General features: G+C 44.1%; 1 protein-coding gene across 10 annotated transcripts in view; it reads left to right on the top strand.

Moving 5' to 3' along the window:
• Positions 1-24,410, top strand: part of MID2 (midline 2) — a 203,253-nt gene that overhangs the window by 76,961 nt on the left and 101,882 nt on the right. The window contains exon 1 of one of the 10 annotated variants that reach the window (XM_072815297.1): positions 12,518-12,868. The exons of 1 other annotated variant lie outside the window; for it this stretch is intronic. Coding sequence is in view for 3 of the 9 variants with exons in the window: in XM_072815294.1 (XP_072671395.1) it covers positions 14,078-14,114 (37 nt within the window). In the remaining 6 variants the exon portion in view is untranslated. Of the gene's footprint in view, positions 1-12,517; positions 12,869-12,992; positions 13,015-13,337; positions 13,569-14,013; positions 14,115-24,410 lie in introns of those variants that run through there. 8 more of the 10 variants (XM_072815303.1, XM_072815301.1, XM_072815302.1 and 5 more) reach the window with 8 other exon arrangements.

Raw genomic sequence — 24,410 nt, 5'->3', positions numbered from 1 at the left:
GGAGCTTATAACTAGGATGCACTATGGCTAGAGTTCTGCCTCCAATTCCAATGTGCGTCAGGAGTTTCTCCCCACACCACCAGGTGATTCTTTGACATCAGCTGGGTATACTACAATTCAACTCAATTCTTTTTTTTTAAGATTTTATCTATTTACTCATGAAAGACACAAGGAGAAAGAGACAGAGACATAAGCAGAGGGAGAAGCAGGTTCCCTGCGGGGAGCCCAATGTGGGACTTGATCCTAGGATCCCAGGATCATGCCCTGAGCTGAAAGCAGATGCTCAACCACTGAGCCACCTGGGTGCCCCTCGACTCAATTCTGACACTATCTACCTGGACATAGTACAGAATCCATTGGCTAAGGGCTCAATTTTAAAAGACTGCCCCCCTCTCCACTTCAGGTGCCAATCACAAGTCCAGGTTGTCACTTGTGCTTCTGACCCACAGCTAGAGATGGAGGGTTCCAGTGACCACCTTCTTCAGTTCGATTAATTTGCTCAGAACTCAGGGAAACATTTCACATACTAGATTACCAGTTTATTATAAAAGATATAATTTCAGGGGTGCCTGGGTGGCCCAGTCAGTTAGGCATTTGACTTTTGATTTTGGCTCAGGTCATGATTTGGGGCCGTGGGATAGAGCCCAATGTCAGTTTCCTTGCTCAGCACGGTGTCTGCTTGAGTTTCTCTCCCTCTGTTTCTCCTCCCACTCATATTTCCATTTTCTCTCTCCCTCTCTCTCAAATAAATAAATAAATCTTTTTAAAAAGATATAATTTAGGAACAGCCAGATGGAAGAGATGCATGGGGCAAAGTATGTGGGAAGGGGCACATAATCTCTATGCCAAATCCCAAATCCCCATCTCTCAGCGTGAATGTGTGATCACCAACCTGGAAGCTGTCCAACCTGGTCCTTTTGGCTTTATTACATAGCCACAATTTATTAAATCACTGGCCATTGGTGATTGATTCAACCTCCAGCCCTTTCCCTCCCTGGTCAGGAGTGGGAGGGGGAGGAACTGAATGTTCCAACCCTCTAACCACATGGTTGGTTCTCTTGGCAAGCAGCTCCCATCCTTAGGTGTGGTCCAAAAGTCATCTCATTAACATAACAAAAAGACATATTTTTCTGCTCTCATCACTTGGGAAATTCCAGAATTTTAGAGGCACTGTGCCAGAAACAGGGACAAAGACCAAATATTTATTTCTTATTATAAACCACAGTATCCCAATCACATAAAGCTTATGAGCTGGCTCTAAATCCTGGAATCACTACCTGTGAAACTATGTGACCACATGGGTAAATCACTTAATCTCAGCGTTGGTTTCTGCATATATAAAATGGGGAGATGAAGTATTATTGTCACAAGGTTATTATTAAGATTAAAAGAACTAATAGGGCAGGCCGGGTGTCTCAGGGGTTTAGCACCGCCTTCGGCCCAGGGCCTGATCCTGGAGATCCAGGATTGAGTCCCGTGTCAGGCTCCCTGCATGGAGCCTGCTTCTCCCTCTCCCTCTCTCTCTGCCTCTCTCTCTCTCTCTCTCTTTCTCTTGAATAAATAAATAAATAAATAATCTTAAAAAATGTCTATCACTTAAAAAAATAAAAGAGCTAATATATGTAAAATGCTTTGAGCAGTGTCAGGTGCATAATAAGAGCTCAAAAAATGTTAGTTACTATTCTGGTGCATGTGAGTGCAGGGAGACAAGTCAACACAAGAAAATGTGAGTTAGTGATAAGTGCAATGGAAAGAATTAAAATTGGCTACAAAACTGTGGTCATCAAGACAGTGTGGTACTGGCACAAAAACAGACACATAGATCAATGGAACAGAATAGAGAATCCAGAAGTGGACCCTCAACTTTATGGTCAACTAATATTCGGTAAAGGAGGAAAGACTATCCACTGGAAGAAAGACAGCCTCTTCAATAAATGGTGCTGGGAAAATTGGACATCTACATGCAGAAGAATGAAACTAGACCACCCTCTTTCACCATACACAAAAATAAACTCAAAATGGATGAAAGATCTAAATGTGAGACAAGATTCCATCAAAATCCTAGAGGAGAACACAGGCAACACCCTTTTTGAACTCGGCCACAGTAACTTCTTGCAAGATACATCCACGAAGGCAAAAGAAACAAAAGCAAAAATGAACTATTGGGACTTCATCAAGATAAAAAGCTTCTGCACAGCAAAATAAACAGTCAACAAAACTAAAAGACAACCTACAGAATGGGAGAAGATATTTGCAAATGAAGTATCAGATAAAGGGCTAGTTTCCAAGATCTATAAAGAACTTATTAAACTCAACACCAAAGAAACAAACAATCCAATCATGAAATGGGCCAAAGACATGAACAGAAATTTCACAGAGGATGACATAGACATGGCCACATGCACATGAGAAAATGCTCTGCATCACTTGCCATCAGGGAAATACAAATCAAAACCACAATGAGATACCACCTCACACCAGTGAGAATGGGGAAAATTAACGAGGCAGGAAACCACAAATGTTGGAGAGGATGCGGAGAAAAGGGAACCCTCTTACACTGTTGGTGGGAATGTGAACTGGTACAGCCACTCTGGAAAACCGTGTGGAGGTTCCTCAAAGAGTTAAAAATAGACCTGCCCTATGACCCAGCAATTGCACTGTTGGGGATTTACCCCAAAGATACAGATGCAATGAAACGCCGGGACACCTGCACCCCGATGTTTATAGCAGCAATGTCTACTGCTATAGCCACAATAGCCAAACTGTGGAAGGAGCCTCGGTGTCCATCAAAAGATTAATGGATAAAGAAGATGTGGTCTATGTATACAATGGAATATTGCTCAGCCATTAGAAATGACAAATACCCACCATTTGCTTCAACGTGGTTGGAACTGGAGGGTATTATGCTGAGTGAAATAAGTCAATCGGAGAAGGACAAACATTGTATGATCTCATTCACTTGGGGAATATAAATAATAGTGAAAGGGAACAGAAGGGAAGGGAGAAGAAATGGGTAGGAAATATCAGAAAGGGAGACCGAACATGAAGACTCCTAACTCTGGGAAACGAACTAGGGGTGGAGGAAGGGGAGGAGGGCGGGTGTGGGGGTGAATAGGTGACGGGCACTGAGGGGGGCACTTGATGGGATGAGCACTGGGTGTTATTCTGTATGTTGGCAAATTGAACACCAATAAAAAATAAATTTATTATTTAAAAAAAGGAAAGAATTAAATTGGGATATTGCAAAGCAAGTAAATTTGTGGCTACTTTGGTTTGAATAGTTTACCGTGAAGCAATGATTATTTGAGCTGAATTCTGAACAAAAAGGAATTATCTATTTAACAGTCCTGGCAAAACATACTTCAGGTTGACCAATTATGGGCCTTGGGCCAAATCCGGCCCAAAGCCTGTTTTTTGTAAATAAAGTTTTACTGTTTATGCATGGTCTATGGCTGCTTTTGCTGGAAGCTGCGTAGTTGTGATAGAGACCATATGGCCCACAAAACTTACAATATTTACTTCTGGGCTCATTGCAGGAAAAGTTTGCCCACCCCTACTTTAAGCAGAGGCAACAGCAAATGCAAAGGCTTAGGCAGGGCTGAGCTTGGAGAATTCAAGGAACAGAAAGAAGTTATTGAAATAGGTAAGAGGAAGAGGGGTATGAGTCTTGCCTCCGGTCAACATTAAGCCTGCTGGTCTGCAATTTGCAAAATCTGCCTTCCTTCCTCCTTTGACAGCAGTTCCTCTCTAGTCTAGGAGGATCTGATACTGGTACTTCTTCCATGTGTACAATTTCCCCGATGATGGTGGTTGGTTCATCAATCTTATTTTCAGGTTCTCACTCAGTAGCCCAAGGGAATGATTCGCTCAGGCCAGAAGATTTGAATTAATTTAGAGCAGCCTCTTAACCCGTTACAGGCCAGTATCCTCCTAATAGGTCAATATAACCAGAAGGCACTACCCCCAGCAATGCCTTATTTAAAATTTAAATCCCACTTCATTTCACCAATATCTTTGAGTTGGAATTTATTGTCATGGATTTTTTAAAAGATTTTATTTATTTATTTTATTTTTTTTATTTATGATAGTCACACACACACAGAGAGAGAGAGAGAGAGAGAGGCAGAGACATAGGCAGAGGGAGAAGCAGGCTCCATGCACCGGGAGCCCGACGTGGGATTCGGTCCTGGGTCTCCAGGATCGCGCCCTGGGCCAAAGGCAGGCGCCAAACCGCTGCGCCACCCAGGGATCCCAGATTTTATTTATTTATTTATTCATGAGAGAGAGAGAGAGAGAGAGAGAGAGAGAGAGGTAGAGACGCAGGCAGAGGGAGAAGCAGTCTCCCTACAGGAGCCTGATGAGGAACTCAATCCCAGGACTCTGGGATCACAACCTGAGCCAAAGGCAGCTGCTCAACCACTAAGCCACCCAGGTGTCCCTATTGTCATGGATCTTAAGTGAACTCTTACTCATGTCTATGGTACAGGTATTCCTGCTTTTTGAAAGTTCATGTTCCACCATATTGCATTCACGAAAGACCTAAGGTAGCATCTGTTTTCACTAATTGATCATGACCCAAGCCAAAGGAAGATGCTTAATGGACTGAGCCACCTAGGCATCCCTTAAGAAAGGTTTTATAGCAACACAGTACTTTCAGATAGCAGGGGAGACCTGTATAGATATATATATAGACCTACATGATGATACCTATATATCTACATCAACAATATTTCCAAAACTCCATTTTGAGAGATGCTAGTGTCCTATGAGAGTAAGTGAGAAGAACATAAAAGTTCTGTGGGCAAACATATTTGGGAAATGCTAAATAAAGCTAAAATAGGTTTTATGTCTGGTAGGACTTCTTAAGGTCTTGATACACTAATGTGGGCTGTGTCTCTGAGAGGGAGATACACTGTAGCATTTCCTAAACTTATTTGATCGAATTTTTTTTTCTTTTTTTGCTGAACACCAGTTAATATCTTGAGGGACACTAGTGTTTCTTGAGTCAGTTTCAAAGTTGCTGCTGTGTAGGCAGTCGAGGTCCTGAATAAAGAGGTCCCAGCATGAATCTGCTACAAATCCATGCGTTCTGCCAAGGAGTCCTTTCTATGTGTGATAGTCCTGCTGCAGGTCGAAGATGGGGGTAAATCTGTATCAGGGTGGTAAAGGTCATCTCTGGAGCACCTTTCTCATTTATTGCCATTCATCCAGCAAATATCAGCACCTACCATGAGCCAGGTATTGTTCTAGGTGCTGGAGATACATAAGTGATGGAGATAGACAAGGCTCTTGGTCTTGTGCAATGTATTGCTAGTGTGTATGTATGTATGTGGAGAAGACATATAATAAACACATATGGTAATTTCAGCTAATGATACATGCCCTAAAGGATATAAATGGAGTGTTGTCTTAGAGAATAATGAGAAAGGGTTATACTTTAGGTAAGGTAGTCAGGGAGGGTTTCTCTGAGTCCCAAGAAAAGAAGCTAGAGGGCCATATGGTGAGTAGAAGGAAGAGTAACCAGCAGAGGGAAGAGAATATGCAAAATTCCTGGGGTAGCCAAGAGCTTGTGGTTGGTTCAAGGCATGTCAGAAGGGCAGTGTGTTTGGATTGTAGTGAGGAAGAGTGAAAGTGGAACAGGATAAGGTTGGAGAGGTAGGCAGTGCCAGCTGATGCCATGTCTTATAGAGCACATTGAGCAATTTGAATTTCACACTAATGGCAGTGAGAAGAGGGAGCAAAAAAACAGATTTCCTTTTTTTTTAATCCTATTTCCTATAAAAAAAAATCACCCTGGGGGCCCCTGGGCGGCTCAGTTGCTTAGGTTTCTGATTCTTGATTTTGGTTCAGGTCATGATCTCAGGGTCATGAGATTGAGCCCTGTGTTGGGTGGGCTCTGTGCTTAGTGTGGAGCCCACTTAAGATTTTCTCTCTCTATCTCTCCCTCTGCCCTTCCTCCCATGTTCTTGATCTCACACTCTCAAAAAATAAATAAATAAAATAAAAAGATCACTCTGGCCACGTACTTATTGCAAGGGGTCAAAGGTGGAAGGGGAGACCCACACAAGACTTGATGGATTGAATGATGGATGTTGGGGAGAGGAAAGGGTGGCAAAGATGACATCCTAGTGTCTGGTTTTAAAACAGTTGGGTGGTGCCATTTACTGAGATAGGGGGAGTAAGAACTAAGAGCTTTCCTTGGGTCACATTAAGTTACAGGTGTCTGTGAAGCCTCCAAATGGAGATGTAAAACAGCCAGGTGACTATGCACATGGGGACTCAAGGGCGAGGTCTGAGCTGGAAAGATAAAATGGGGCTTGTACTTAAAACTGTGAGAGTAGAGGAGGTCACCTAGGGAGTGAGAAGAATTGGAGAATAGAACCAAGGACTGAGTCTTGGGACACACCAACCTTTGGAGACAGAAAAGCAGGAGGAGGAAAGAACAGAACCTGAGGAACAGGTAATGAGATGAGAGAAAAACCATGGAGAATGAGGTTTTATGTTTTTTTTTAAGATTTTATTTATTTGGGATCCTTGGGTGGCGCAGCGGTTTAGCGCCAGCCTTTGGCCCAAGGCGCGAACCTGGAGACCCGGGATTGAATCCCACATCAGGCTACTGGTGCATGGAGCCTGCTTCTCCCTCTGCCTATGTCTCTGCCTCTCTCTCTCTCTCTCTCTCTCTCTCTCTGTGACTATCATAAATAAATAAAAATTTTAAAAAAAGATTTTATTTATTCATGAGAGACACACACAGAGAGGCAGAGACATAGGCAGAGGGAGAAGCATGCTCCCTGTGGGGACCTCTATGAGGGACTTGATTTCAGGACCCTGGGATCATGCCCTGAGCCAAAGGCAGACACTCAACCACTGAGCCACCCAGATGCCCCGAGAACGAGGTTTTAGAAGCCTGACTCTAAGTGACTTGGTGTGCTTGTTAGAAACACATGGCCAGTGGGAATGTTTAGACTTGGGCCTGAAGACTAATTAAAACTTCAGGGAAGGGGTGCCTGGGTGGCTCAGTGGGTTAAGCATCTGCCTTGGACTTAGGTCATGATCTGGAGGTCCTGGGATCAAGCCCTAAGTCAGTCTCCCTAGTCAGTGGGAAGTCTGCTTCTTCCTCTCCCCCCTGCTCATGTGCACCCATGTGTGCTCTCTCTCAAATAAATAATTTTTTAAAAACTACAGGAAAATATTTACCGATATAATATAAATATCAAATATATGTGTTTCTTGCAACAAACAACAATTTGGATAAATTACAAAATTAATAAAAGGCAATACCAAAATATAGATTGAAGGAGGATAAAAAGTATCAGGAACATGCCATTCCTCCATACTGGGAGCATATTTATCTTGAACCACTGTCTCTTAAGCCACTAAATGGCTAGTTTTAGAACAATGTCCTATTGATGAGCATCTGCCAAAGTACCTTTCTTCTCACCATCCTGTTAAGAGCCTCCCTGACGCCCCCCCCGCCCCCCACTGGTTAGTAAACCTTTGGTAAACCTCTGGATTTCAGACAACTAGCTGCTTCTTTTGAGAGCAGTGGGAAGGTTCCCTTCTGCAGAAGCGACAATTCTCTTGTGCAACAAAATCTCCCTTCTGTGATTTTTCCTTCCAAAACAGACAGGGCTCTGTGCTTCTCTCTGCAGAAAGTATCTGGAGTCATTGCGCCTACCCCCCTCTCCAATTCTTAGCTGAAGAAAAAAAAGAGCCCATGAGATGTCCCTTTCACATTCTAGGACTGCAATGTGGTACTTCCGCTCCAGATTAATTCAATTGAACACCTCAAGCTGAATCTGTCAAGTATCTTTTTTTTTTTCCTCATGGATCTGATTTATTTTGATAATAGGATCAACACATGTTCTATACAAAGGTAACCATTAAATAATTATTAAAAAATAATTTCATCACATCTCCCAGCCCATTTTCCTTTTCCTGCCAGATACGAAACATTTACTTTCATACATTTACAGCAATAATTTGCATAAAACCACTGAACATGGGGATATTTTCAAAGCAGCTGCTTATGTGACATAAGTAGCAAAATCTCCCCACCCCCCCATCCCCACCCACACAATTAGTCATTTCTTTGAGTTAATGCATTGAAGGCCTCTGTTAAAATTAAAACATTATCTACTAATAGAGAGACAAATGGAGCTATTAACATTTGCTCAAATTAGTTGATTGAAATCCTTAGGAAGGTCTTTTGTGAAAGGGATCCAGAAACAGTTTTAAGTTTTGATAAGGAGAGAAAAGGTCCTGAGTATGGGCTGGTGCCTGTGGGGGGAAGACGGGGTTCCAGCACTCTGTATAGAGCTCTGGTAAGCCAAGGACTAGCTTGAAAGCACTGGAAACTCAGGTGGAGGGGAGACTGCTAAAAAGTGAAGGAGAGGTTGTTTCTGAAGGATGGTAAAGACCATTAAAAGCAAATGTCCTCTAATGGAGCAACGGCGCTGCCAAGAGGTAGCTAACGTGGCTCCGGTGTCTGGGACCAAAGCGATCACTTCTTCACATTTTAGAAAACTCTCCAACTCTCTGCAGAGATCATATCCAGTGAGGTTAAAGAATTCTAAGGGTTCAATTGACTTGTGACTCAACTTGGGTTTGTTTTCGGGCCATGACATAAAAAAATGTTTAACTACAAAAGAAATTCTCATTGTAGGATATTCAAACAGTTATAAAATATATAGACTCAAACCCGAAAAATTCTCTCAATACCACCACAATTCTACGCTTCCACTGGGTGTGCTCCCAGGTTCTTTTCTATGTATTTACATAGGTTGACCCTTGAACAACACAGAGGTTGGGGGCACAGACTTCTGTGGTTGAAAATCCGCATATAACTTTGGACTGTCCCAAAATATAACTAATAGCCTACTGTTGACCAGAAGCCTTACTGATAACAGTTGATTAACATATATTTTGTATGTTATGTGCATTATATATTGTACCCTTTTTTTGTTCTACATTTTTATGAAGTTTTTCATTTATTTATTTATTTTTAAAACAGAGGGAGAAAGAGGCTCCCTGTGGGGAGCCTGATGCATGACTCGATCCCAGTACCCCAGGATCACGACCTGAGCCGAAGGCAGATGCTCAACCACTGAGCCACTCTGGTGCCCCTAATTTTTAAATTTGATTCCAGTATAGTTAACATACAGTGTTATGTTAGTTTCAGGTGTACAATATAGCTGTATCGTTTTTAAAAAGGATATTTATTTGAGAGAGAGAGAGTAAGCTAGTGGGAGTCGAAGGAGCAGAGGGAGAGGGCAAGAATCTCAAGCAGAAACCTCACTGAGTGTGGAGCCCAGTCCTGAGGCTCCATCTCATGACCCTGAGATCATGACTGGAGCCAAAATCAAGAGTCCAATGCTCAACCTTGACTGAGCTACCCAGGCACCCTGACAATTTAGCTGTATTCTTAGAGTAAGCTAGGAAAGAGAAAATTTAATTAAGAAAATTATACGAAAAATATGTTGCAGTACTCTACTGTAAAAAAATCTGTGTACAAGTAGACCCACACAGTTCAAGGTCAACTGTATATTTTAATTTATTATACAAACACAACAACCTCTACCTGTTCTGTATACATTCTGGTTCTTTCTCTCTCTCTCTTTTTAAGATTTTATTTATTTATTCATGAGAGAAACACAGAGAGAGGCAGAGGCATAGGCAGAGAGAGAAGCAGATTCCTCATGGGGAGTCTGATGCAGGACTCGATTCCAGAACCCCAGAATCACGACCCGAGCCAAAGGCAGATGCTCAACCAGTGAGCCACCCAGGTGCCCTGTCCTTTTTCATTTAATAAAAAAAAATTTTATTGCGGTGAAATATACATAACATAAAATTTGCCATTCTAACCATTTTTGAGTGGCAATCAGTATATTCACAAGGATGTGTAAGCCCCACCACTATCTACTTCTGGCACTTTGTCATCCTTCCAAACAGAAACTGTAGCCATTAAACACTTAACTCCCTATTCTGGCCTCCCTTCAGTCCTCTGATAGCCTCTATCCTATTTTCTGTCTCTATGCTCCTTGTTCTTCTAAAATTGTTTTTAAAAAGCTAATACAGGGGCAACTGGGTGGCTCAGTGGGTTAAGTGTCTGCCTTTGGCTCAGGTCAGGATCCTGGGGTCCTGGGATCAAGTCCCACATTGGGCTCCCTGCTCAGTGGGGAGCTTGATTTTCCCACTCCTACTCCCGCTCCCCCTGCTTCCCTTGCTTGTGTGCTCTCTCTCTCTGTCAAATAAATAAGTAAAATCTTTAAAAGAAAGGCAATACAGGGACATTATAAAAAATTCAGAGTACAAAAGAGTACAAAAGGGCGTATACAATGTTAAGTACTTCCTCCTATGCCTGACCCCCAGGCAACCTGTGTAATCAGCTTTTCATAGTAGTAGCAAACCATACACCACTTGCTTTTTTCATTTAACAACAGCTGAGAGATAACTATATGATATATATATATATATATATATATATATATATATATATATAAAATTCCTATTTATCCATTCCTCTGTTATGCTAGGATCAGTTTACTTCTGACTCAGTTTTTGACAAAATACATTATTTATTGTGGAGGGAATCACATGACATAAAATCAGCCTCTCAACAATTTTTTTAATGTACAGTGCAATATTGTCAACCTTGTGCACATTGTTGTGCAACAGATTCCCCAGAACCTCCCTGCTATCCCCGCATCCCAGTCCTGTATGATGGAAACTCTGCCTCCACAGAACAACACTTCCCCACTGCACCCACCATTTCTGTTCCTACGAGTTTGACTATTTTAGATACCTCCTATAAGTGGAATCATGCAGTATTTGTCCTTCTAGGACTGACTGGTTTCACTTTGCATATGATCCTCAAGGTTCATCCATGTCCTAGCATATGACAAAATTTCCTTCTTTTTAAATTATTCTTTTAAAGATTTTATTCATTCATGAGAGACACACACATAGAGAGGCAGAGGCATAGGCAGAGGGAGAAGCAGACTCCCTGCAAGGAGCCCGATGCGGGACTTGATCCCAGACCCCAGGATCATGCCTTGAGCCGAAGGCAGAAGCTCAACCACTGAGCCACCCAGGCATCCCAATTTCCTTCTTTTTTATGGCTGACATGTATATTCCACCTTCTACTGTATATGCCATACTGTATATGGTATATGCCATATTTTTCTTTATACTTTAATCTTCCCATGGACATTTGGATTGCTCCTACCTCTTGTCAATTGTTAATAATGCTGCAATGAATGCGAGCGTGCAAATATCTCCTTGAGATTTTTCTTTCAATTCTTTTGGCTATATTTTCAGAAGTGGGATTGCTGGATCATATGGTAGTTCTATTTTTACTTTTTTGAGGAACTTCCATACTGTTTTCTGGAGCAGTTGTATCATTTCACATTCCCAGCAACGGTGCACAAGGGCTCCAATTTTTCCAGATCCTCGCCAACACTTCTGCCTTTCTGTCTGCTTGTTTTTAAAATAGTAGCCATCCTAACCAGTGTGAGGTGATATCTCATTGTGGTTCTGACTTGCATTTTTTTTCTGATGATTAGTGACATTAAGCATCTCTTCATACTTTTGGCCATTTGTCTAGCTACTTTGAAGAGATAAATGTCTATCCAAAGTCCTTTGCTCATTTTTCAGTTGGGCCATTTGTTTCATTATTGGGTTGTAGGAGTTCTTTATATATTTCAGATACTGACCCCTTATCAGATATAGGGTTTGCCAATATTTCCCCTCTGTTTGTGTCTTCTCACTGTTAATTCTTTTGACATGCAGAAGTTTTAAAGTCTGATATGGTCCCGCTTCTGTTTCTGATTTCAGTTGTTTGTGCCTTTGGTGTGACTCATTAACTTATTTCTCTCAGGGTCAGACTTTCATCAGGATAGCCTGGTTGTGATTTTTGCCTTCGTTTCCACTTCAGGGCTGTCTAGCACATTGTTTAACAGGGGTGTTGGCTAATTACTATTGGTTCCTTCATGGGAGACTCCCAGAGCTACCTTAATTTTTCTGGACTCGTTCCCATGCACAGTAATGGGAGGCCTATGAGAAAGGGGAGTGTTTCCTTTCATTTTCTCTCTTCTCTCTCCTTCCTCTCCCCCTTTGATCCCACCTTAGGTACAGAATCTCCTCTGGGGCCTCCTCCTCCTTTCCTCTCTCATCCTCTTTGTGAGTGGGGTGGTGGTCTCTGAGCCAATGACAGGTCAGCCAAGAGGCTGACTCCAGACCAATGAGGCTTCCGGGTTCCAGATGGACCAATTAGCTTATTAGGGACATTATACCTGGATGGCTGGCATCTGTCCTATTGTCCTGTTTAACGACCCTCTTGTTTTGCCCATCAAGGATTTGGATGTGCAGATGAGACTCTACTCTCTTTTGTTTTTCTAAAATTTTGGTGGCTTTAATCCATCTCCACAACTTCTGCCCAAGGCCAATAAAACACAGGCATTCTCCCTTTGTAAAAAGAAAGAGGGGTTGGGTTTCCTTCAATTGTCTGCCCTTTTATGTGTCCTCCACTATTTTTGTTTTACTTGGTAGTTAACTTTGCACCGGAGCGGCTTCATCTGAGAACCAGTGCGGTGGACCTAGGCACTCTCTTGTCGTTGCTGGTGGCGATGGCCTTTTCCTTGTTCTAACCTGGTGGCTTGTGCGATCAGAGGGTTGGCGGGTGGGAAAAGAGTTTGGCCATAGTCTTCCTTCTGCATTTCGTACACATTCTGCGCTCTCTCTCTCTCTCTGTCTTTCGCTCACACACACATACACACACGCGCTCGCACACACACGCCCGCTCGAGCCCCTCGGTGTGTCTTCCTTCAAGATGACAGGGCGCTGGAGAAAAAGCTGCTGGAATCAGCTGGTAGGTACCGTAGTAACCCGAACCCCACCCACCCGCTGCCTTGGCTTGCTCAGGTTTCTCCGGTCACTCCAGCCAGGGGAGAAAACCTGTAAACGCGCCTCCACAGGAGGGGCTGGGGGAGCTGGGAGCGGCGGGGGTGGAGGAAGGTGAGACCGGGAAGGTGGTCAAGCGCCCCTGGTACCCGGGGCCCTTCGCAGTGTTACCTCGGGGCGCCAGCCCCAGCCCTGTTTGCCCCCCACCCCCCTTTTCGTAGGGATTGCCTTTTTTTTTTTTTTTTCCTCTGCGGCGGCGGAAATGACAGTGTGGTGCTGCCGTGGTGTCATGGTGCTGCCCCTGGACGAAAGGGCTAAAACTCTTTAAGTTCGTCTCTGGAGACCCAGCTGCGGTAGCGTCGCGGCTGCCGTGCTGTCTCTCGCGGGGCGCGCGGGCGGGCGGATCCCGGCTGCTGCGCGGCGGCGGCGGCGGCGGCGAAGGCGGGCGGCGGCCTAGAGAGGCGGCGGCGGCCCGGGAGCTCGCGCCGGAGCCCGAGCCAGCTCCCAGCGGAGGCAGGCGAGCGCCCGGCGCCCTCGGGCGCGCCAAGGAGATGGCTGGCACCCGGGAACGCTATGGGTAAAACGCGCCCCCTCGCCACGGCCCCGAGAGCCGAGGGGCACCGCCCGCACTCGGCTCGACCCGGGCTCCGGTTCCGGCCGCCTCTCAGGTGCCATTGGGGCCCGGCACGGGGCCCAGGGCCCCGGGGCTCGGCGGGGCGGCGTGACGGGGCACCGCGAGGCTCGAGGTGGCGGTGTCGGCGGTGGGGGCCCCGGCCTGGCCTGGGTGCCCGTCGCTGCCCTCTTGGGACGGAGTTTGCACTCCGGGGTGTGGGGCGGGGGCGGCCCGAGGCCTCCAGCGCCCCGACTCGCCTGGCGCGGGCAGTCGAGCGGCTGCCCCGGTGCCTGTGCGTGAGTCTGGGAAAGGGCACCGCCGCCTTCCCACGCTCCCGCGGCCGATAGCCTTCTTGACACGGGCGGCGCCCCTCGACCGGCCCTCCACGCGGCAGTGGCTGCTGCAGCAGCCAGGGATGCTGCGGACACCCTGCCGGCGGGGAGGCCAGATGAAACTTACTCCCTTTTCTGCCAGGGGAGCGATTCCCGGGTCTCCGTCTGGGTGGTTCCTTATTTCTGGCCTAGCCTTGAAACCAGCTCAGTGGGAGAGAGGGAAAACTTCTCTATGTCCAGAGGACAGACTGCGACCGTACCGGGGAGAGGTAGGGTTTTTCCATTCCTGCCTCTTAAGAATGGAGTAAATAACGGCGGACTAGATTTACAGAAACAGTTTCGGTAATGATGAGCTTTAGGCCACTTAGCACTTTGTGTGTAGCACATTATTTCTTGGAGGCGTTTTGTGGTTTTGTGGTTGTGTGTGTGTGTGTGTCTGTTTGTTGTTGTTTGATTGTTTTTTTTTTCTTTTTTTTTCTTTATTGGTTCTCCCTCCCACCCAAACCCCACAGAGCAGGAAATTGGGATCCTGGGGTCTTGAGTTTTCTTCACTTTCTCTCTTCCATGCTCCCTTACCCTTCTTCGCAATCACTTGCCCTCTTCCTGCGTTGTCACACACCTACCTGCCCACCCAGGTCTCCCAGCAGAACGCACCGTCCCCCCCAGACTAACCCCCACCAACCTGCGTGCGTGCTCCACCTGCCTCCCAGCCCTCCAGCCTCTTGCTCCTCAACCAATTTGCCTTTTTGAGGATTTCTGAGTGTGGGGTAGGTGCATGGTGATGGTTGTGTGCCTGTGAGGAGGAGCCCTGATACAGGAATATAGTGGAAACTGTATAAAAAGACCAGTCATGTATGTGGTTGATTCCTTGGATTCTCTAGTTGGGCGGCAAGGGCTGCCTTGAACCCTATTCTGTTCCCTCCCAATGCTCTCTAATCACTTCTCTGGTGATGTTCCAATAGAAGGGAAATGCTGAATAATAGGGAGCTTCTCTCTCCTCCTTCTGGCTTGACTCTAGCTGATTACCCCAACCCTCACATGCCCCCTTTTCTCCCCTCTGCAATCCTACTGACTGCCCTAAGGGAGAAACAGTCTGCTATTTTTATATATGCCTGCCCAATCAATTACCTTAATATAGATACATAATGTGAACGAGATTTTTCCTGGTCGTTCCTCACAACTGGATTTCTGTGGTTGAAATATGGGTCTAGGAGTCAGGAAGATCAGAGAGTTTATCCCAAATCTGACATCACATTGGTTTTATGGCCCTAGGACATTCCTATGACCTTTCTTTTATACTTGGTGTACTTGTGTAAAAGGCATAATACTGTATACTGGGCATTTTGAGGCTCTGCTTGGTCTTTTGAAGATGAAAGGGTTCTATAAACTCTCAGCATTACGCTTTTCAAATAAAGCGCTTCATTTACCTTTTTATGGGGATAATAGCTGGACTGGGTGTGAGGAGGAACTCTGGTTTACTGGAAACCCTAACTTACCATCCTTAGCCACCCTCCACCCCAGGAGCCAAATCTATCACCATACTCAGGACTCTGTTGTTTGTTGTTCCTAAAGCATGTACAACTGAATGAAAACATGCATAAAACTAGGCATACGGAGTAATGGTGATTATTTTAAGTTGAAGCTTGAATCATATCTAATGTACTCCAACCTAACAGTCTGAGTCAGACTCATTTGCAAACATAACCTCACCCATTTTTAGCCTGTATGGGGGCAGTTAATTTCTACTGAAAAGCGGCATAAATAATTTTAGGCCTGGCAATAGGAGCATGATTAGCATCTAGCAGCAGTGAGTCAACAATATTTACTGAGCACCTACAGTGTGCAGAGTTCTCTGCTGATGGGGCCAAGTTCCAGGTCTTGGCCTTCATATTTGGCCTCCTCATTTGAGGCCTCCTTCCTTACCTGCAGCACCCGGAGTAGGACAGGGAGGAGCAAGACAGGGGTAGAGGCTAGGGAAAACAAAGGGCTGATTGGCTCCCTCTTTCATGACCACTAGATCTCACCTGGCACGTTGTACCTTGCACGGTCACCCTGGGAAGCCCTGCTACAGGCCCCAGTGACTTAGTTTCCTCATGACTCTATCATCTGAACAGCGCAAATTGAGATGAAATTGGTTTAGTTAATCCCTCCTCGGAGTGCATGGCAACTTGCTCCAACTTGCAGATCTTAAATCGGTGCCAGGGGAGTCTCATAATTGCATCCAAAAATTGCTCTGGGTAGTGAGCCCATCCATTCCCTCATCCTTCCATAAAATCTGCTGATGCCATGACAGTTGAGAAGGAAACTGCAGGAAGACTAGGTCTTTCCCACTCAGCAGACCTCGTTGGCTTGGTAGAAGAGGAGAGAATGTCCTCTTTTCACTCTCTCTATCAGGACTCAGGTTCTCTCTTTCCCAGCAGAGTCCCAGACCCCTAAAAAGAGGTGAGGGCAGGGCTGAGGTACAGGATGTGTTTGGAATGGCTGTTTCCAGAGGTGCCTGCTTGGCCTTCTGTGTGTCTGTCATCTGGTCTTCGTGGATCTTGGTAACTCCCTAGCTGTTAGGCCATGCGATTCTGCGGCTGGTGGAGGCCAGTGGAGGTCAGGCTGTGCTCTATTTCTGTTTAGCGTGACGGGTTTTGTTTTGTTTTGTTTTGTTTTCTGTGCAAAGGGGAAAACGAGGCACTGTGTTTGTGAAATGCCTCCTCACTTAAGCTGGCGAGGTCTTAGAGCATAGCATCATCAAATTATGACATTTAACATGTTGATCATGGATATATGACAGTTCAGGAGAGTTTCCCGTTGTTCACTTTTTGATAAATGCCACGTTGGTACTCAGGTAGTATTATGGTGATCTCTCTATTTTGGATCTCTCAAGAAACATTGTGTTCATCACTGAGCAGTGTAGAGCAGAGGCTAGAAAAGCATTTCACAGCCAGTGTATTGGATCATGCTAACGAATGAGAAGACCAGATGAGTGGTGTTGGGACAAGAAGTTACAACTCCAGGGATCCTCCTGTGCAGACTGCTGGCTATTTCCCTTTTTATTTCCCCTGTCTTCCAAGGATCGATAGGTTTTTCTGTCTATTTTCATGAATTAAAACTCTGCTCCAAGTCTTCCGTGGACCCTAGGGGTCTGTAGCTCTTCCTCCTGTTCTCTTTTTCCATCTTCCCCTTCTCTATGACCGTAGGCAGACATAATCTTTTCGATACTCAATCTTCCAGCTCCTGTATTTCCTTTAGAAATCCTGAGCTGCTCAGACTGCTAGATGGGTTACAGTGTGGGTAATGGAGGAGTTTGGAGCAATGTCCCAACGTCCCACCATTCCCTTCTCTATGTGGGGCTCACCTGAGTGCGCACTAGGATGTTGGTTCAGTCTAAGTTGGTTGGCAAAGTATCATTAGTAAGGCTTGTCCTATTTGGGTTCTTGTCTCCCTGCAGAGCTCTGACTGCTTGACCTTGGGCTCTGTCTCAGCCTCTTTCCTAAAGGCCAGACTCCTCTGGTTGATGAACAGAGTTCCCAGTCTTTGGATCTTTTCTTTCACAGAGACCAAATGATCTGATAACAAACTCATTACGTAAACTCAAATCCTCCTGAACCGGAAAAATCCCAGTATTTACAGTTTGCCCAGTTAGGAGCAATAAAGCATAGGCCTGGTAGACAATGCTAATGTAGGACGGTGACGTGTCTGAATGTATACAGCCCAGAGAGAGAAAAATGGTTTACAGTCCAGAATTCTCAATTGCTTTGTCTATAGCCCTTTGTTCAGTGTTGCTAGGATCCATGTGATTCCCCAGGGAGTAGAAGCTTGATTTCAAATAACCTTCTGTTCTCTGTCCCTTGTTTCTGATCTGAACTTGGGGTGCACTCAAGCCTAACATTCAACGGTATGCCCTACATACATACATTGCCGGTTTTATTTGTAGAAGTGGAGAGGACTGCCCATCCAGGTGTGTCACTGAACATTTAAAAATTTACAAATATTGCACTGGGCGAGAGAGGTTTGGAAAAGCAGTCCTCGAGTAGATTGAAACCAGGACTGACTGGTAGCAGTGGGTAGATTGAGTTTGCTCTCCAACCTTGCAACTGCTAGTGTATTCTGCATGAAGATAAAGGTGTTAGGAATTGTACCTAGGATGCCTGTCAATTATCATGTGTTACCTTGGCAAATCCTTTTCTTGGTTCCTTAGATCTTTTGCCTTTTTGGCAGCTGTAGGGCTTTTAGTTCTGCTATCATGCTAGTCATTTTAATGTTTATGATGACTCTATTATATAAAATGGCCAATGGTTGGATGTAGGAGCTAATCATGGTAAAGAAAACATCATTAAATCCACATAGTATTAAATATTAAGCAGGCTTTAGTAATGTTTTAGACAGGAACTGGCTCTGGTGCTCAACCTCCAGTCCTGAGCTCTCTGTGCATGATAAAAGCTGAAAAGAAGAGAGCCAGTTCTTTCCTCCTGTGTGTGGGGGGAGGGAACTTCAGTCTAACGGGAGACATAGGAGCGTAAGAAATAACCACAGTCAGACACATGGTCCTCCAGAAAACTTGCGGGGGAGTGTGACTGTTCTCCATCACGCCAACCGTGTGTTTGGGACGAATTTCCAAATGTTTGCTGCTTTCCTCAGTAACTTGCTTTGTATCTGTCTGTCTGTGAATGTATGATGAGAATATCTCTATTTGCAAAGCAAGTTGATAATTTTATTTTAGGGGTACCTGGGTGGCTCAGCGATTGAGCATCTGCCTTTGGCTCAGGTCGTAATCCTGGGATCAAGTCCTGCATCGGGCTCCCTGTGGGAAGCCTGCTTTTACCTCTGCCTATGTCTCTGCCTCTCTCTGTGTGTGTCTCTCATGAATAAATAAATAAAATCTTTGAAAAAAATAATTTTTTTTATCCTCCTGTGATTCTGGTAAGAGCCCACCAGCGGGGTAGGATCGGTATTTTTCAACCTACAGATAAGGAGGCTGTGGCCCAGACCATTTAGATGTCTTACCTAGGATCACTCAGCTAATTCAGTTTCGAGCCAGGACTATAACCAGGCCCTATTTTGAGGCTCAAATGAGATAACGGCTTTTTGGAACCATTTTGAAACTATCAAATGGTACAGAAACAGAAGATGACTGTTATTATTAGTTATGCTTAACTGGCCACCTAGCCTCGTTTTTCTCTGGGTTTGTGTCTTTAGTCCATGTCCTTTTAGGGTGAGAATTCTATGCACTGGTTGTCTTTTATGTTCCCAAATGATTTTTTCCCCCAGCTTCAAGGGGTCCTTAACTACTAATAGCATTCCAGGATTCGATTGCCTTTCTTTTCCGTTCCCAGAGGTGTTCTCATTAGTTTGTACTCCCCATGGGACCCCCTCTCCCCGACCATTGTCCTCTAGGAATACCCATTATATTTTCCTTGAGGACAACAGGCAAAACTAGCCACTGCCCTCCAGCATCTTGGCTTGGCCCAAGGAAAGTAATGCATTTTGTTTGTACCATGATGATACCCTTCACTGGTCAGCCTTTCTCATCACACCAATAGAGGAGATTTATGGATTTTTTTAAAAAAAGATTTTACTTATTTATTCATGAGAGACACACAGAGAGAGGCAGAGATATAGGCAGAGGGAGAAGCAGGTTCCCTGTGGGGAGCCCGATGTGGGACTTGAACCCAGGACCCTGGGATCACCACCTGAGCTGAAGGCAGACGCCCAACCTTTGGGACACCCGGCGCCCAGAACTGGAAGGCATCTTAAAAGAGATCCTCTGGTAATTCTAGCTCAACTTGAAGGACACTTTACAGTTAGGGAAATATCAGTGTAAAGCCGGGACTCATTCTCTCATCCCCTGAGGCAGGGATATGGGTTTGTAATTATTTAAAGAAAAAGCTCAGGGATCCCTGGGTGGCTCAGCAGTTTAGTGCCTGCCTTCGGCCCAGGGCATGATCCTAGAGTCCCGGGATCGAGTCCCACCTTGGGCTCCCTGCATGGAGCCTGCTTCTCCCTCTGTGTCTCTGCTTCTCTCTCTCTCTCTCTCTGTCTCTCATCTCTCATGAATAAATACATAAAATCTTTTTTTTTAAAGAAAAAGCTCATGGGACATTCCTGTTAATATCCTGAAGAGTGTTTATTTTACATTAATTTGTTTTTTAAACAAGTCATATGGCCCAGCTCTATCCTCATTCTCCAGCCCAGAGGTCAGGCTTGGTTTCACACTCTTGGCACTCTTGGTTTTTCTGTGAAGGAGGACAGGGGACAATGGGGGGCACCCATGGCTCCTCAGGGGGTAATGAGAGCTGAGGGACACACTCTGCAAACCTAGGAGATGAAAACTAGAAGGAATCCAAACTGCTGACACAATGGGGGCTTTTAATTATGTTCAAATAACGTTTGAAATAATCGAATTCTGCCAAGTGCAGATCACAGCTTTTCTCCGTGATCAGAGTTAACAGAATGTCGGATTTGGAGGGCATTGCTGAAATCAATCTTTCATTTTGTAGGTGTAGAATGCATTATTTTTATCTTAATCACCTGCACCGAAGCTCCTCCTTTGTATCTCCGCTTATGCACACAGCCTTATGATACCTTCTTATTTTTTTTTTCTCATCGACTTCTGTTTTTCAGGGGTCTTAGCCCAAAGGGGTTGCAGGGTGAAGATAAGGCAGGCAGAAACAGTGGTATAATAGAGCAAGGGCAAATCCGTAAACATACATATGTGACTACACGGTGGTACCTGAATGTTGCAGAAGGGAACAGATCAGTGTCTGCGGATGTGGGCATTTTTTTAAAGATTTTTATTTATTCATGAGAGATACACAGAGAGAGAGAGAGGCAGAGACACAGGCAGAGGGAGAAGCAGGCTCCATGCAGGAGCCCAACGTGGGACTCCTGGGACTCGATGCCGGGACTTCAGGATCATGCCCTAGGCTGAAGGCAGGCGCTAAACTGCTGAGCCACCCAGGGATCCCTGGGCATTTGTTTCTTCACATGGCAATTGGTCTGCCCTCCCAGGCACTTCATCAGTGCATTTTTATGACAAACCATTGTGTTTTCTGGCAAAAGCTTCCTGATTACCTGTTATCGGGTGGCACTCTATCAGGCTCAAGGCTCACATCCTGTCTTTATCTTTAGCACACTCTCTAATTCTGTATAAATTAGTAACTCACAGAGTTTTAGAAGTTGCAACAGTTTGCTGTTGTTTCATTTTTGTCATGCTGCTTCCCTCTGTCCTTTCTAAAAGTATATTGTGATATAGGAAGCCAACTATTTTTTTAAGAGTCTTTTGGTTTTTATTTTATTTTTAAATATTTTCTTTGTTTATTTGAGAGAGAAGGAGAATGAGAGAGTGTGAGCAGAGGGAGGGGCAGGAGGAGAGGGAAAGAATTAGAGAATCCCAAGCAGACTCTGCACCAAGCGTGGAACCTGACCCGGGGTTCTATCCCAGGACCCTGAGATCATGACTTGGGCTGAAATGACCCAACTGAGTCAGACACCCAACCGACTGAGCCACCTAGGCGCCCCTGGTGATTTCTAAATTAATAAAAATTGGGACCTGAGAATTTTCTGACAACCCTTGATCATTAGAGATATTCTAGGGTATTGCGAAACCTAGGCAGAGAATCACCAACCTAGAAAAACAATGGAAAGAAGTAATTGAGTAGGGTTTAGAATGACTACATAGTTATATAGATGGCAATGTAGTATAGTGGTGAACTCTTCACATTCCAGGATCAGGCCTGGATTTGAATCTTGTTTTTTTTTTAAATTCAGATGTATCGTAATATTCACCATTTCAAGGTATACAATTCGGTGGATTTTAGTATATTCACAAAGTTGTGCAATAATCACTACTAATTCCTGAATGTTTTCTTCATTATCCCCAAAAGAAACTCTGTACTCATTAGCAGTTACCCCACCCCTCTTGTCCCCTCCCTTTCCCCAGACCTTGGCAACCACTAATGTATTTTCTGTTCTTATGGATTTGCCAATTCTAGGCATTTCATATAAAGAGATTCATACAGTTTTTGGCCTGCTGTGACTGGCTTCTTCTCCAGTTTCACCTACCATTGTGCTTTCAAATCTCATCCATGATGTGGTATGGATCAGTACTTTGTTACTTTCTCTTGAGGTATAATATGCCATTGTATGGATGTAACACATTTGTTTATCCATTCATCAGTTGATGGATATTTGAGTTATTTCTACCATGTGGCTGTTGTGAATGATGCTGCTATGAACATCTGTGTACAAGTTTTTGAGTGAGCACATCTTCAATTCTTCTGGATCATATGCTAACTCTGCTTTTAACCTTCTGGGGAATTGCCAAACTATTTCCTAAAGCAGATGCACCATTTTACATTCCTACCAGCAGTGTTTGAGGTTTCCAGTCTTTCCAAATCCTTGCTGACATTTACGATTTTAAAAAAATTATAGTCATCCTAGTGGGTGTGAAGTAGTAATATAGCCATCCCAATGAGTATGAAGTTGTATCTCAATGTGGTTTTGATTTGCATTTCCCTAATAGCTAATGAAGTTGAGTATCTTTTCATGTGCTTACTGATCATTTATTTGAGTATTATCTTTGGAGAAATGTCTATTCAGATCGTTTGCCCCCTTTTTGGTCTTTTTTATTGTGGAATTTTAAGAGTTCTGTTTATTTCTAGCTACTAGACCCGTATCACATCTATGACTAGCAAATATTTTTTCCCATTCAGTGAGTTGTCTTTTCACTTTCTTGGTGGTGTCATTTGCAGCACTGAAGTATTAAATTTTGATAAAGTCCAATGTATCTATTTTTTTCCTTTGGTTGCTCATGCATTTGGCATCATGTAGGAAACTCTTGCCTAATTTAAGTTCACAAAGATTTACACCTGTGTTTCCTTCCAAGAGTTTTATAGTTTCTGCACGTTCATTTAGGTTGTTGCTTTATTTTGAGATAATTTTTGCATATGGTATGAGGTAGGGCTCTAACTTTGCTCCACACCCCCTTTGCTTCCATCTGGATAGGCAGTTGTCCTTATACCACTTGTTGAAAAGATTATTCTTTCCTCACTGATGTGGACTTGGAATCCTCATCAAAAGCTATTTGCCCATAAACATATGAGAATATCAGTTGATTTCTGGATTCTTAGTCTTATTCTAGGTTTGAATCTTAGTTCTGCTACTTGCAAATAAATGCGATCTGGGACAAGTTACTTTTGTTTGTTTGTTTGTTTGGTAATAATACTACCTATCTTGTAGAGGGTCATTGTGAAAATTAAATGAGATGATGCATGTAAAGGGTATAATTTAGTGCCTGGCACATAGTATGTGTCAGGTAAATTTTAAGAGGAAAGCTGCTTAGATAATCAAGGAGGGAGTGAAAATGTGAGATAGTTGAAAGGGTTCTGAAATATTAGCAGTGACAGAACAAGGTGGCCTCATAAATGAGAGAAATGAACAGATGTTTGAAGAAGTTGAAAAAAAATTCAGTTTCCCGGTCTCGGCTAAAGCATTTGCTAGATGATGATAAAACAGAACAGAATAGGGGCACCTGGGTGGCTCAGTGGTTGAGCAGCTGCCTTCCGCTCAGGGTGTGATCCTGGGTCCCAGGATTAAGTCCTGCATGGATAGGGCTTCCCACAGAGAGCCTGCTTCTCCCTCTCACTATGTCTCTGCCTCCTTCTGTGTCTCTCATGAATAAATAAATCTTTTTTTTAAAAAAAAAAAACCAGAACAGGATAGAAACAGTATAGAAAAGTTACTTATCATAGGCAACAGATTGTAACCATCTTATATTATTCTTTATAGAGCTGACATCACTTAAGGTGGATCATTTTTTTTCTATCAGGGACTCTTTTAAGAACATTTTGAATGCCCTGGACAGCCCTCTTCTCATGAGAATGTATATATGACAAACACACAACATTCTTCAAACAGTTCTAAGAGGTTCTGAACTCCCTGGTTAGAAGTCCTGTTTTGACCTTATTGGAGGTAATGCTGAGCCATAGCATACTTTTCAAAGCTTAATTTCATCATGAGGTTCAAGTGTCCCACTTACTCCAGAACAATATTTACGATTTCAGGGAAACTCAAAGAGCTCTTCCTTTTGTATGGAAGAAATTTGTTTGGCACACTCCTAAGATTTAGAAGAATACCACAGAGACCTCAATTGCTTTTGTATCAGTCTTAACACATAAATGTCTTTCAGCAATGCTCCTGACTGCCTGTCATTTTGTTTTGTTTTGTTTATAAAGATTTTATTCATTTATTCATGAGAGACACAGAGAGAGGCAGAGACCTAGGCAGAAGGAGAACCAGGCTTCCTGCTGGGAGCTCAGTGCGGGACTCATCCCAGGACCCCAGGATCATGCCCTGAGCCAAGGCAGATGCTCAACCACTAAGCCACCCAGGTGTCCCCCAACTGTTATTTTGGAGGGAGGCCTCACTCCACTCTCCCAGGCAGTTTCCAATACAGACATTGAAGAAGGCAAACTTGCAGTTCCGGAAGAGATAGTAAGAAAAATGTAGTGTGAGGTGGAGTTGGGTCTAGAAGAAAAAGATATGATTCTGGAAGGGACTCGGAATGAGGGACAGAT

This window comes from Canis lupus, chromosome X (genome assembly GCF_048164855.1).
Source record: "Canis lupus baileyi chromosome X, mCanLup2.hap1, whole genome shotgun sequence".
In the NCBI taxonomy this organism is placed as follows: Eukaryota; Metazoa; Chordata; class Mammalia; order Carnivora; family Canidae; genus Canis; species Canis lupus.
This window is presented reverse-complemented; position numbering and strand designations above follow the sequence as displayed.